This window comes from Mustela putorius, unplaced genomic scaffold (genome assembly GCF_011764305.1).
Source record: "Mustela putorius furo isolate JIRA1106 unplaced genomic scaffold, ASM1176430v1.1 tig00000224_pilon_pilon_pilon, whole genome shotgun sequence".
Lineage (NCBI taxonomy): Eukaryota > Metazoa > Chordata > Mammalia > Carnivora > Mustelidae > Mustela > Mustela putorius.
Genome location: NW_025421321.1, coordinates 10,725,526 through 10,738,408, shown reverse-complemented (window position 1 = coordinate 10,738,408; position 12,883 = coordinate 10,725,526). Strand labels below are relative to the sequence as shown.

General features: G+C 40.7%; 2 protein-coding genes across 8 annotated transcripts in view; both read right to left on the bottom strand.

Moving 5' to 3' along the window:
- Window positions 1–12,883, bottom strand: part of AFF3 (AF4/FMR2 family member 3) — a 575,972-nt gene that overhangs the window by 361,544 nt on the left and 201,545 nt on the right. The gene's annotated exons all lie outside the window — the stretch shown is intronic.
- LOC101686272 (peroxisome biogenesis factor 2-like) lies at window positions 3,861–8,643 on the bottom strand. Its single transcript, XM_013056365.2, is given in 2 exon segments — window positions 3,861–7,676; window positions 7,857–8,643. Coding segments are annotated over 2 exon segments (993 nt in total). The 5' UTR covers window positions 8,452–8,643; the 3' UTR covers window positions 3,861–7,278.

Below are 12,883 nucleotides of genomic sequence, written 5' to 3'. Positions count from 1 at the left end.
ATGAGAATATTTTCCTACAAATTATGTTTATTAATTTAGGTAAACACAAACCATTCCAAGGAGTGATTCTCACTAGCCCAGAGCACCATCTAGGAGTTTATGTCTGTTGCTTTGCATCTCCTTGAGGTCCAGGACCACACATTCATGTGCTGTGTTCTTGAAAGTACATAGTCGGTATTCAACCACCGTTTAAAGAATGGATGCCCTACATTTAGTCTTGGGCAGATGAAAAGACAAGGAAAAATGAAGAAAGACAGCATGCTAAAATCCCAGCTTTCCCCTACGTTCAGCTTTCTTTTCTCTGCTTCTTCAGGGGCCCAGTGTGTGAGGCTGTCCTGGCAGGCCGAGCAGCTCAGAGGCCAAGCACAGGTGGAGGAAGGCATTGTGGAGGGCACACACAGAACAGGACTGGAAACCTCAGACCCTGATATCAGCTTAGCACACAGAAGACACACAGCAAATGGCATATATCATTCCAAGGCCCTTAAGCTGAGCTTCCGTTCTCAGGGAGCTGCTTTGTTATGAAGGAATAAGTCTCACAACTATGGATCAAGAACTGCTTATGTCCCTTTTATGCAATAGGCAACCACGCAGCTGTTTAATTAATATCCGCACCTGGATGAAGGGACAAGCCTGATGTGTCTCCAGGGCTGCAGGGGATCAAAAAGGATCTATGCTTTTATTACTCAACAACTTGCTTCAAAAACACCATACACACTTAATAATGCTTCCAACTGATCTCCTTCTAGGAACTTGATTTCTTTCCTCTGCACATATTAATAAATCAACAATTAAAAATAAAATTTCTGAAGTCAAACCAATCAGAATTTTGCCCACTAATGTACATCTCCAAGTAATCTAAACAAAAGCATCACAGCCCATTTGCTAACCCTGGTTAATTTCTGCTACATCTCCTAGCAGCTCCCATGGTCTCACACAGGCTCAGGGTATAAGCTGATGTGTAAGTTGATACTGGAATTCTCTTGATAGTGGAACCCTGTCTCCTTGAAGGAAAGGAGGTGAAAGTTGCATCTCTCATCTCTTAACTTCTCATGCTCCTACTTTTACAAGGCAATGCTTGCTTAAAAGTCAAAAGTTAGAAGGAGATAAATAATTAAACAATTTTCCAAAGGACTCCAAATGAGCCAGAAGCAATCCAGCCCCAGCGCCCCTCCAGAGCTCTAAACCTTAAAAATATTAAAGTGTCCTAATCAGAGAACCATGAATGTATACTGAGAAACCACAGAGCACGTGGGAGGCTATTTCATGCTTCAGAGCCCACAAAGCTATTGTGGGACAGATGTACTAATATGGGAAAGAAAATTAAAGTTCAAGGCTAAATAACTTCACAAAAACCTCAGAATGGTAGTTAAACAGCATTATGTAAGTCTTTTTAATATGCACGACATGAAGTCAGAGATCCTTCCTTGAATATGTTTCCAAAGGCTCTTTGTCCTATAAATATTTGCAAGTAGAGGCTGGTATTTATAGGTCATCTTCACAGAACATCGTCACCTAATTATATTTATATAACAAGAACAGGCTGGACTTTGTTCACCAGTATCAGGTGGAATTTGAAAGATAGCAATGATAAAAGAATCCTCCTTCAAAAGCTAAGTAACTGTATCTACATAAACCAAGTTGAGTTACTCTTTTTAGCGTCTTGCTTCAGGTAAATAAGGCTGTTACTGCTCAGTCTTCAACAGGAGACACAGAAAAAAGCCAGGAAGTGAGTTACAGTTGCACAGGCAAGCCTTGGCAATTTGTTGGGTAAGGTGATACCACTGCTGTGGTTTGTGATGGCCCCAACCTCAATTCATTTGAACAAAGAATTGCATCACCCCAGCTCGAAGGGACCTGTCAAATTAGTGTGGAGTCCATTCAGATCAATTGTCTTGGAGTTGCCATAGCCTCTAACTATAAGAATGCTGGTCACAAAACACCTGGTACAGCAGTGTCTATATACAAATCACAGACATGCCACAGAAACCAAACTTTTGGGACTTGGATTAGATGCTGTATATTAAAGCTAATTTTTACAAAAGCACAAAAAATATTTTAGACCAGTTTAATATATTTCAGGCTATGATTTAAGAAATGATATGGGTAAATGTCAGTAAAAACTTTATTAAATAAGAGAAAACTCACAACCAATTAAGCCTGTGGATCAACTCCATTCAAGAAGAAAAAAGGATATATTCCTTCATTTCATCATGAAGTCTGACCATCTACCTCTTTCAGTATAGTTTCATGTTAAATTTATGTTGACCTCGGTTATTTTTTTTTTTTTTTAAATAACTGGTTTCTCTGTCCCTAGGACTTCTCATACGAATCATCTGAAAAAACTACCTTAAAGCATATCTATTTACAGAAAAATGCTCTCTTGGAACAAAGCATTTTCTGACATCACATTGCATTGCTCTTACTTGATTTAAGTCCATACTATAATAAAGTAAAAAGAAATCCAAAAATGTTAAAATAAATACGTTTTGAGTATAACATTTCACAACCAAAATAGCTTGAAAACAGTATTTCCAAACAAATGAAAATGCTGCAGTGCCAACATATATCTGAGAATGAGCCTCATTTTAAAATACAGTTTGACATGTTCAGTGAAGGAGAATCAGGGGTAAATTCATTATCATCCATTTCGAATTTTTATTTTATTTAAATGTACATCTGACTTCTTTTCATGTTTCAAATTCAGGAAAGCAGAATATCCTGGGATATTAAAATAAAGTATTTTCTGGATTATATAGAGATTGCCACAGACCATACTAGCATCTCTCTTAACTTTAAGAAACTGTTGACTCTAGCTAAGAGTGTTCAGTGCACAGGTGAGGTCAAGGGGATAAGCTTGGTTTACCCAGACCCTATGACTTCCCACCAAGAAATGATAAGAGAAGGTTTATACATGGAAAGTGAAATAAAAAGTCATACTTCCTTTTCTGAGGATTGCAATCTAACAAGACAGACAAGCAGAACTAAGCAAATAGCTGGTCCCGGGAAGAGCCCGGCAATGTTGCAGGGATGCAAGTACAAAGTTATAGGTGACCTGAGCTTGCACTGCCAGCTGGGTCTTCAGTGTGATCACTGTAGGCTGGTCCCCTCTGTCACAGAGTGCAGACTAAGCCCTGACCCCAGCCATGGATACCTTGAAGCCATCTGAATGTGCCAGGAACTTGCTTTGAGAAGGGAGAAGAAGACTGTCTGGTAGGTGAGATAGGCTACTCTCCTCTCCACCCAACCCTCCCTCTCTCTCCCTCTTTCTCTTTCACTCAACTCCTACAGTTTGGCACTCTGGGACAAACCAGGCTTCTGATCAAAGGCAGAAGTGACAGGGGTCCAAAAGTGTTGATTAATGCGTGCACCTACTATGCAAATCTGTGAGACAGGGGTGACCAGCCTAATGGCTTTTATATTTTTTTAAAGCATTAGCTGCAGACGGGTTGTTTGCCCCCGGGACTCAGGAAGTTAGCCTCAAAACACAAGCTCAGATACAGGTACTTTCCAATGTATGGTTCCCAAGGACATATTCCATTCCCCTGTGTCTTTAATGAGACCTGAGAGCTGTCCATTTATAATGGCTCCCACAGCACTTCTGGGGATGACTTACTTGCCTAAGCTTTTATAATACTAAAGTTCCAGCAACCACTAGTTTAAGATTTAGAATTGAAATTCATAGATAATAGAGTTTGAAGTTGCTGAGTGAGTCTTGGCTTTTTTTTTTTTTTTTTAAGATTTTATTTATTTATTTGACAGACAGAGATCACAAGTAGGCAGAGAGAGGAGGAAGCAGGCTCCCCGCTGAGCAGAGAGCCCAATGCAGGGCTCGATCCCAGGACCCTGGGATCATGACCTGAGCCAAAGACAGGGGCTTTAACCCACTGAGCCACCCACGTGCCCCGAGTCTTGGCTTTTTTAAACTTCACAACATCATAGAAGGTTCACAGTTTTAAACACAGAATAAGCATTAATTTTCATGACCCTAGGATCACGAAGGGTCAATTTTCATGACCTAGGATCATGACCCTAGGATCATGACCCTAGGATCAGTTTGCTTTGTAACAAAATCAACAACATAATAAAACAGAAATAATGGCATACTTCCCATCTCATTATTTTTGGTCAGCTTATCTCTGGGTGTGAAGAGTCAGGACCTAAGAGTAATATCCATTGACTAGTTGTTGAGCTCACAGCACTAGCTGAGATGTTAAGAATAGCAAGCTACATGCTGACCTCATGTAGCACTCAGACTCTGGCCACCAAGAGAAGCCATACGCAATAGTTCCTTTTTCAGGGATCTATATGGCCAGGAAGCAGAGCGGACCCTTCTGGGTACAAACTGAGAAGGACTCCAGCTTTGAAGAGGCGATCAGGTGTTAGAAGAGCACTGTTGGATTCTTTTCCTTTTTCACTTCAATGAGTACTTCAAATCACCATTAGTCATGGAGTACTGGTTAAAGATCACTGGGATAATTCTGTTGTTGTTTCATTTATATAAACATAAGTATAAATAATTTGTATTGCAAGGTTTGCCATGTGCTCTCTTCAGTCCATGGGGACCCCAAAGAACAAGATATACAAAAGCACAGTCCTGGTAATGATAGAGATGAGGTTCATTTATCTTTCCTAATTTAGCACTACAATCAGTGTACAGATGAAACAGCTCACTCTCCTTATTTTTCTCATGGTGAGAGAGCATTTCAGAAGATACTTCTCTTCATTCCAGATTTTATGCTGATTTAAAAAAAAAAACAAACCATGATTTGGAAGTAGAGCACCCTCCAGTTATGTGGGGTAAGTAACAGCCACCACCAGGAGAACTGTTCTGCTCCACAGCTGTCCCCTGTGTCAGTGGCCTCTCCCACAGCCCCACTGGCAAACCCTGCTGACTCTTCTTGCTTGGGGCAGTGCTGTACTGGAACCCTACGTCACCTTACAAACTGTCTACCTGCCCAGCTACCCTGCAGGAACTAGGTGGGCAGGGACAGCATCTTGCATTAATCTGTGTCTGACAGGTACAAAATGCTCTTTGATGTTAGTTCCATGCTCTTAGGATCTGAGAATGTAACTCCAAGAGTTTAAAAGGCTACACAGAGAGGCAGCAAGGTCAGCATTCTCCATAGGACCCTGTGGACTTCATAGTTAATCATATTTTCCAATTAACTTTTCCACAGTGCTCATAGATCTTGTTTTATTCCTGATCCTAATGTACAGTTTCAATAATGTGGAGTTTTTTAATTGATGTTAAATAAGCTCCCAGAAGTTGCATTGCAATGAACTAATTTCACTGAAAGGAAAACTAGATTTGCATGTCAGATAATAAATAAATGTATGTTCATAATTAAAAGAGATTTATCTTTCCAGAAAGGAGCATAATGAAATGAAGAAGGTGGTACAGAAATTCTGAGCTCTATGCAATTAGTGATGCATTTCACCTGAGATCTTTTTCAGAAAAATACAACATTCAGAATAGTAAAGGCTTGAAATGAGTTTGAGGACCTAGCAAAAAAGTAACAAGCTTAAACTAGAGGTGGTGGTTTTTAGGTTAAGCATCTGGAAGACTCTCAAACACAAGATCTGATAGCTGGTGGAAAAGATAACTAAAGATAGCTGGAGGTATTTAATAATAAGACGGTCCCAGGAGAGAAGTGGACTTCAGCTCTAGTACCAACCCCGGCTGAGCAGTACTACCTTCCCTGGGTCCTGTGACTTCCTCAGCACAAACACCCACTGTGTGCTTCCAGCCTGGGGAGGCAGCACCAGCATCTCTTGGGCAGCCAGGAACCCCCGTAGATGGGTTTAGAACAACAGCACAAGGAAATGAAAGGGACCCTGTATAAAAGAGAGTGGGTGAAGAACTGAACCTTTGCCCATTAAAAGTTGGACTCCTGAAGCTTCTTTCCAGCATAGCTCCTTCATACCCTCAATGGTGGTGGAGATAGCGCTGTCTGGATCAAGTATGTGGTCTCTTTCAGTTCCATGGCTTGACATTGGACACTAACCTATCAACAGGGCTTCTGCGGGTTTAGAATGTAAGTATTTTATGTGAGTTTTCACAAAGTTCTGAAGTTGGAAATTTCTGGGAAGACTCCTCTGTGACCCAGCATATAAAGAACTACAAAGGCAATTCTCTAAAACAACATAGTGACACAGGGCCACAAAGGTGCTACACAGGTGTCCTTAAGTGCCTCACAGGCAGCTAAAGACAAAGCAAATCAGCTCTCAGGAAGTAGGGGTACAGGGTAAGGACAGAGAAGGATGTCCTGCAGACTTCTACCCTGGCGATGGGGCAAAGTGTATCACGGGCCTTAATCCAACAGTCAGGGCTGCAATGAACCTAGACAGAACAAAAGGCCAGATCCAGGCAGACTTTCTGGACAACTTGTATTAGAATAGATATGATATATTCCCTCTTCTCATCTGCCCCCAAAAGGAAAAAGCTTGCACTCCATTCCTGAGAAGGAGCCAGTCATGAGAGAGCACTTCTATCCTCACTCAGCCTGCTCCCTCATGACTCCCTCCCTGGGCTGGAGAGAATTTTCCTATCACTGCTTAAGAGAGAAGGATCAACATGCCTTAGTCACTCTGCTATTTTGGCTCTTTCTATGACAATAGTGCATTTTAAAATTTACAGTTGATATACTGTACTTGGAATGTTATATTAATTTCAGGTGTAAAACATGGATTCGACAAGTCTATACATTAGGCTGTGCTTGCCACCATAAGAGTAGTTAGCATTCTGTCACCATAATGTCATTACATTTTTTTCTGCTCTCCTGCCATGTAGAAAGCTTAGCTAGGTAGGGCCTGCCTCTCAGGAGAAGCTCCAGTATTTTCCAAGACCACTGGGACTGGAATGTTGACTTCTGGGAGAAGAAACAGAGATTGAAGGCCACCCTCTATAATCCACTTGATCAGCTGAGATTTTGACTTACATGTGACTGTCACTTATGTCCTATTTCCCAATTAGTCCTAGATTCAGGAGGAGACAAAAGGCATCTCTTCACATGCCTCTTCACATTCCGGCACCTTTATGTTTGAAAAAAGGAGGCTTCCTAATGTTTAGCTTTAGCAAGGGAATGGCCAATGTCCACTGTCACCTCCCATATGTGTGGCCTTTTTTTTTTTAAAGAGCAACTGCTGTAAACAGAGCTCATTCTTTTTTTTTTTTCATTGTTTACATAATATATTCAGAATCATGTGGTTTCTAATGATTAGAATTTTGTCATGCTTGGAAAGGAACAGAAGACAGTGGCTGAGAAGCACATCCCCTCATAAAAGACACCTGAACAGTATGCGCAGGATGACTAATATTAAGGACTTGAACATAATAGTTTTCCTCAGAGAAACAATCTTAGTTTCTAAAGATAATTTCACTTCTGACATCTCAGCTCCTGGTTTCAGCGGCTGCACACTGTGTACCTCTGTGCCACACTTAGGACAAGTAAAGTACATGTCAAATAAGAGACTAGTTTTAACGCAGTAATAAGAGAAGATATGCTCACATCCTATGGTTTGAGGCATGGTGGGCCACTCTCCACACAGAGAACACTGTTTGCCGCTGGTGGATAACGTGTTGTCACTATTAGGAGCACTAGTTAGACGAATACACCATGAAGACAACTTATCAATTTCTGGATATGAATAAGTGGTAAGAGAGGGGAGCATCAGTAGCTCAGTTGGTTAAGCAACTGCCTTCAGCTCAGGTCATGATCCTGGAGTCCCGGGATCGAGTCCCGCTCCGGGCTCCCAGCTCCATGGGGAGTCTGCTTCTCCCTTTGACCTTCTCCCTTCTCATGCTCTCTCTCTCATTCTCTCTCAAATAAATAAATAAAATCTTTAAAAAAAATTAAGTGGTAAGAGGAAAATCAGAAACTCAGCAAAATCATGTCAGAGAAGTTTCTTATTCAAATACTGGGGCTTGCAAAATACAGAATGAATGCCTAGGAGAGGTTCTGTCAAAGTTGCAAACTTGCCCCTCTGAAGGAAAATCAGGAAATTAATCAGCCCACCCAATTTAAAAAGTCCAACCATGATATTCATACACTGCCTGGCTTTCCCAAATGATGCCAAATGATGGTTTCGTAAGAGGTCATAGCAGCACTCTTCCAGCCACATCCCACCAATCGTACACACAGCATACCACAGCTTCTGATTCTTACTTGGTGGCTGGTACCTCAGCTTTGGGGAAAAATCATTTTTGTACCGAATATTCAAAATGGATTGTCCCACGGTGGCATTTTTAGAGTAGCTGGTGAATTCCCACAAGAATGCTTTTACCTCTGGTTCAGAGTGGGCTAACAGCCCTGGCTTACATCGATAAAAGCACTGAGAAAACTGGACCCAAACTAGCTGCTCCAGGGCCTTGTTCAGTTTAAGTGCATCCAACTGACTTATTCTTAGCGTTCTGTTTGTCCTTTTCGTGTTCTCTTCTCTGGAAGCCATGTCTTCTTTGAGGGTCTTTTACTGACAGGCAGTTAAGAAGGGAGAAGTTTTAGGAGTGTGCGAAACACCCCTGTTCCATGTAACTTTCTCTGAGACATTCTCTGGGAAGCCTGGCTTCTCCTAGCAGAAGCTGGATTAACTGCCCCCCTGTACTTTTTAAAGGATTTTAATTGTCAGAATGAGAGACAGAGAGAGAGAGAGAGCGTAGAAGCAGGGGGAGTGGCAGGCAGAGGGAGAAGCAGGCTCCTCACGGAGCAAGGATCCTGATGCAGAACTCGATCCCAGCAGCTTGGGATCATGACCTGAACCAAGGGCAGATGCTTAACTGACTGAGCCACCCAGGTGTCCCTTTGTGTGGCCTCCCTTTATCCTCAGCCATGGAGACAAGTTGGAATTTCTCTTGACACAGTGTTCACATGGACTGTCACCACCAATAAACTGCCACTGTGACATGAAATTATCTGTTATCCCAGACCTTTACATATTGGGTAATACTCGCTGTATTCCTTTCTGAAGAACTTCTTACTCTGCTTAGCCAGAAATGTTATCTGGGGTCATCATTCATTCACTCACTGTACAAATAGTTAATGAGTAATTTATAACTCAAACGGGGGAGCAGAAAACAGTTATTGTCTTTATGGGACCTCTTTAAAATAATGAAGTACTGAGGATAAAAAAGTACCATGAACCTTACTGAGAGGACATACTCTCACCACGCTAGGGGTATAGTTTGGAAAGAAAGAGACTGAAAAGTTCAAATATTCCCAGAGATGGCAGACCATCTGCCAGGGGTGTGTGATGATCTTATGTTCCATATGACAACAGAGAACTTCCTGAGACCTTAGTCCCATCATGAGTATTTCAGGATTCTACAAATAGGCCCATATCCAAAGGCCTATGGTTTGTCCTAAAATTCTAACACCACTTCTCCATTCTGAATACACCTCAATTTGAAACCACTTCAGTATTTTCTATTCCACTTAAGAATGTTAGGGGAGAACGGACAAACTTGCAAGGAGGAAGTGAGAACCTCTGCTTGATGCAGCCCAGCTGCAAATAAACATGCTTCCTGGTAAGTGACCCCAGCAAGCACCCTCAATCACAGGAGCTGCATGATACATCAGTCAACAGAAGCAAAAGAAATGGAAGGAGGTGGGAAGAATATGGATTCAAACAAAACCCAAACCCCTCCATTATTTACATTCCAAAATCAGAAGAGGAAAACCTCCCAAACTAATTGGTTGATCTTGCAGCTTAGTAGGTAGGTAAGCAGGAATGTACGCAGGTAGGTAGGTAGGTAGGTAGGTATCCATGGTGAGAGCGAGCGAGACAGAGAGAGAGAGAGGGAATTTTCCAAGATGCTTAACAGGAAAAATAAATGTAACCCAACATTCACGTGTTTTTCATTTTTGTTTCTTTTCCCCCATTCTGCTCCTTCCTCTGTCCCTCAGAGACTACAGCCCTCGGAGAAACGGAATTGGGTATTAGCTGGCTAGTAATTAGAGGATCTAGGTTTGCTGGTACGGAAGGATTAATGAGAGCTGGCCACACGATGCTCAGCTAATCCCTCACCTGAGGCACCGGGGGCTATTATGGCCTGGTGGTGCTGTGCGGGCAGGAATTCCAAGAAATCGAGAGGATCTTTTCCTGACAGCTTCATAAGCTGAATGTCAGCACCTGGCCTGCTTTGATGATGGGTTTTACCCTCATCAGACCACCCAGGAACTGCAGGGACAAGCAAGCCAGCTGAGTTTCAGGGACATGTCCATGAAGCTACAGGAGGATTATAGAAAAAGGGCATTCTTTTTATCTGTCAAATCCATATACATTCCTACACAGACAGGAGGAAATGCCATTTGGGACTGTGTGCTATTGCAGTTTACAGCTTGTAACTTCATCTTCTAATTTTTTTAGGACAGTAAGAAGTTATATTGGGGCGCCTGGGTGGCTCATGGGTTAAGCTGCTGCCTTCGGCTCAGGTCATGATCTCAGAGTCCGGGGATCGAGCCCCGCATCGGGCTCTCTGCTCAGCGGGGAGCCTGCTTCCTCCCCTCTCTCTGCCTGCTTCTCTGCCCGCTTGTAATCTCTTGTCTGTCAACTAAATAAATAAAATCTTTAAAAAAAAAAAAAAAAGAAGAAGAAGAAGTTATACAATATTCAGGAACAAAGTCCAACTTCAAACTCAGAAGTCCCTAGGAAGGAAGAAAGGATTAGGGTGCATTCATTTGGTTTGAAGATGCTGGTCCCAGTGAGAAATTACTGGACTAGTGAAGTGTGAACACACTTGTTGGAAAGGTGAACACTCTTTAAAGTACTAATGACCTTCATTAAGAAGAAGTTTCTGCTTTCAGTAATTATTGCCTGCATTCTCTGACCTCAGTCCAGACCCCAGTCCAAGCTGGGTATATCTGTGGCATCATCCCTTGCCAACACTGTCCTCAGACGCTCAGGTTTAATACAGGACATCTGTGACTATTTGATGCATTCCTAAACCCAAAAAGTAACATTCAAGAATGATTATTTATATTCAGGAAGAAAAGAGGAGAAAAGTACAATGAATTCCATGATGGACAGGCATAAAAATCAGTGATGTTCAGGTTGGAAAGGCCAGGAGGGAGAAGAAAAAAGAATAGTACCAGCCCTGTTTTCAAGGAAATTTCATAGGCAAAGTAGACAAGTATACTTGTCTACTTGAAATTAGGTAAGCTATAGAGCTGGGGGCATGTGAGTTGACCTCAATGCAATTCTACCATTTATAAAACGGCTATAGTAGGAGTATGTATCTGATGTGGCTGTGTTGAAGGATCCAATGAGTTAATACGTGTAAAGTACTTAAAAGAGTACCTGGCACACAGTAAATAATGATGATGGTGCTGACACTAATGAGGATGATGATACTGTTGTAATGGTTAATTTTTTTAACCTTTTTTAAACTGAACTGTGGCTGATCTATGTTACATTATGTAATGTTCAATTGTATGTGTCAACTTGGCTAGACCACAATACCCAGATATTTGGTGAAACGCCATTCTAGATGTTGCTATTTTTAGGTACTGTAGATATTTTTAGAGGGGATTAACACTTAGGTCAAGAGATTTCAAGTAATGCAGATACTTTCCATAATGTGGGTGGACCTCATCTAATCAGTTAAAGGCTTTAAGAGAAAACAACTGAGGTTCCTGAGGAAGAGAGAATTCTGCCTCCTGACCTCCTTCACATTCAGGCAGATTGCAGCATTAAGTCTACTCTGGGTCTCCAGCCTGCTGGCCTGCCCTGCAGATTTTAGACTTGTCAGCCATCATAATCATGGATCCAATTTCTTAATTTCAATCTCAATCTCTCTCTCTCTATATATATATCTTCATACTTTTATATATATTCATATAGATGCACATATATACATATATATCTTCATATACATATTTATAGATACCAAGTGTACTTTTGCATATATATGCAAAGAATATGTGTATATATTCATAGTATGTACTATTACTATATGTATATATATGTAAAATATGTATGTAGGTATATGTATACACACACATACATACACACACACACACACACACACTCTATTGGCTCTGTTTCTCTGGAGGACCCTAACACAAATGATATTTTCTTTTATTATTATTTCATGACCAAAAAAGATGAGAGATATACCAGGGATCAATATTATAAACAAGATTTCAACTTGACTAACGTTTTTTGTAAGGCCATCCTGTTTGATCTTGGTTCCCTGAGAAACTGGCAGAATGTGAAGAGGATAATTTACTTAATGCATACCTAGTTATTTCCTTTCTATAAGAAAATAAATACAAATGTTTAATTAAAATAAACAAGTAACATTTAACCTTCTTGATTACACCAGGGGCAAAGGTCTTCACACCCAACTCACTTACTCATATAAACACAACTCAGTTCTTGGATTTAAAAGGGAAAAAGGCATCCCTCAGTTCCCCTCTTCACTTTGTTAAAGAACACCTAAGCTCTTTCCTATGGAATAGTTCCTATCAGTTTAGACTTACCCTGTATCTAAGGAACATTTAAATATTTGCAACAAATGCAAATGAATTGTCCTAGAAGAAAAATCCAACTCCATACAGCTTTAGAAAGGCTATGATACATTAAGAAACTAACAATTTTCTTTATATTTCTTTATATTTCTTTATATCTCCAGACAGGGACAAATAAAGATACTTGTTAAAACTAAGCTTCCCTAAACATCCAATATTCTGACTACTTCTGCTAGATTAATGAAATAATTGAAATACAAAAACTGAAATTTGTATTTCTTTCATTATTTGCTTATGGCATTAATCAGAACTGCTTTGCTAACTACTCTATTGTCAGTTTTCTATTGGGATAAATCTAAGGTATTAAGAGTACATAAGAGCTTTATATTTAAATCTTGTTCCAAATGATGACTACA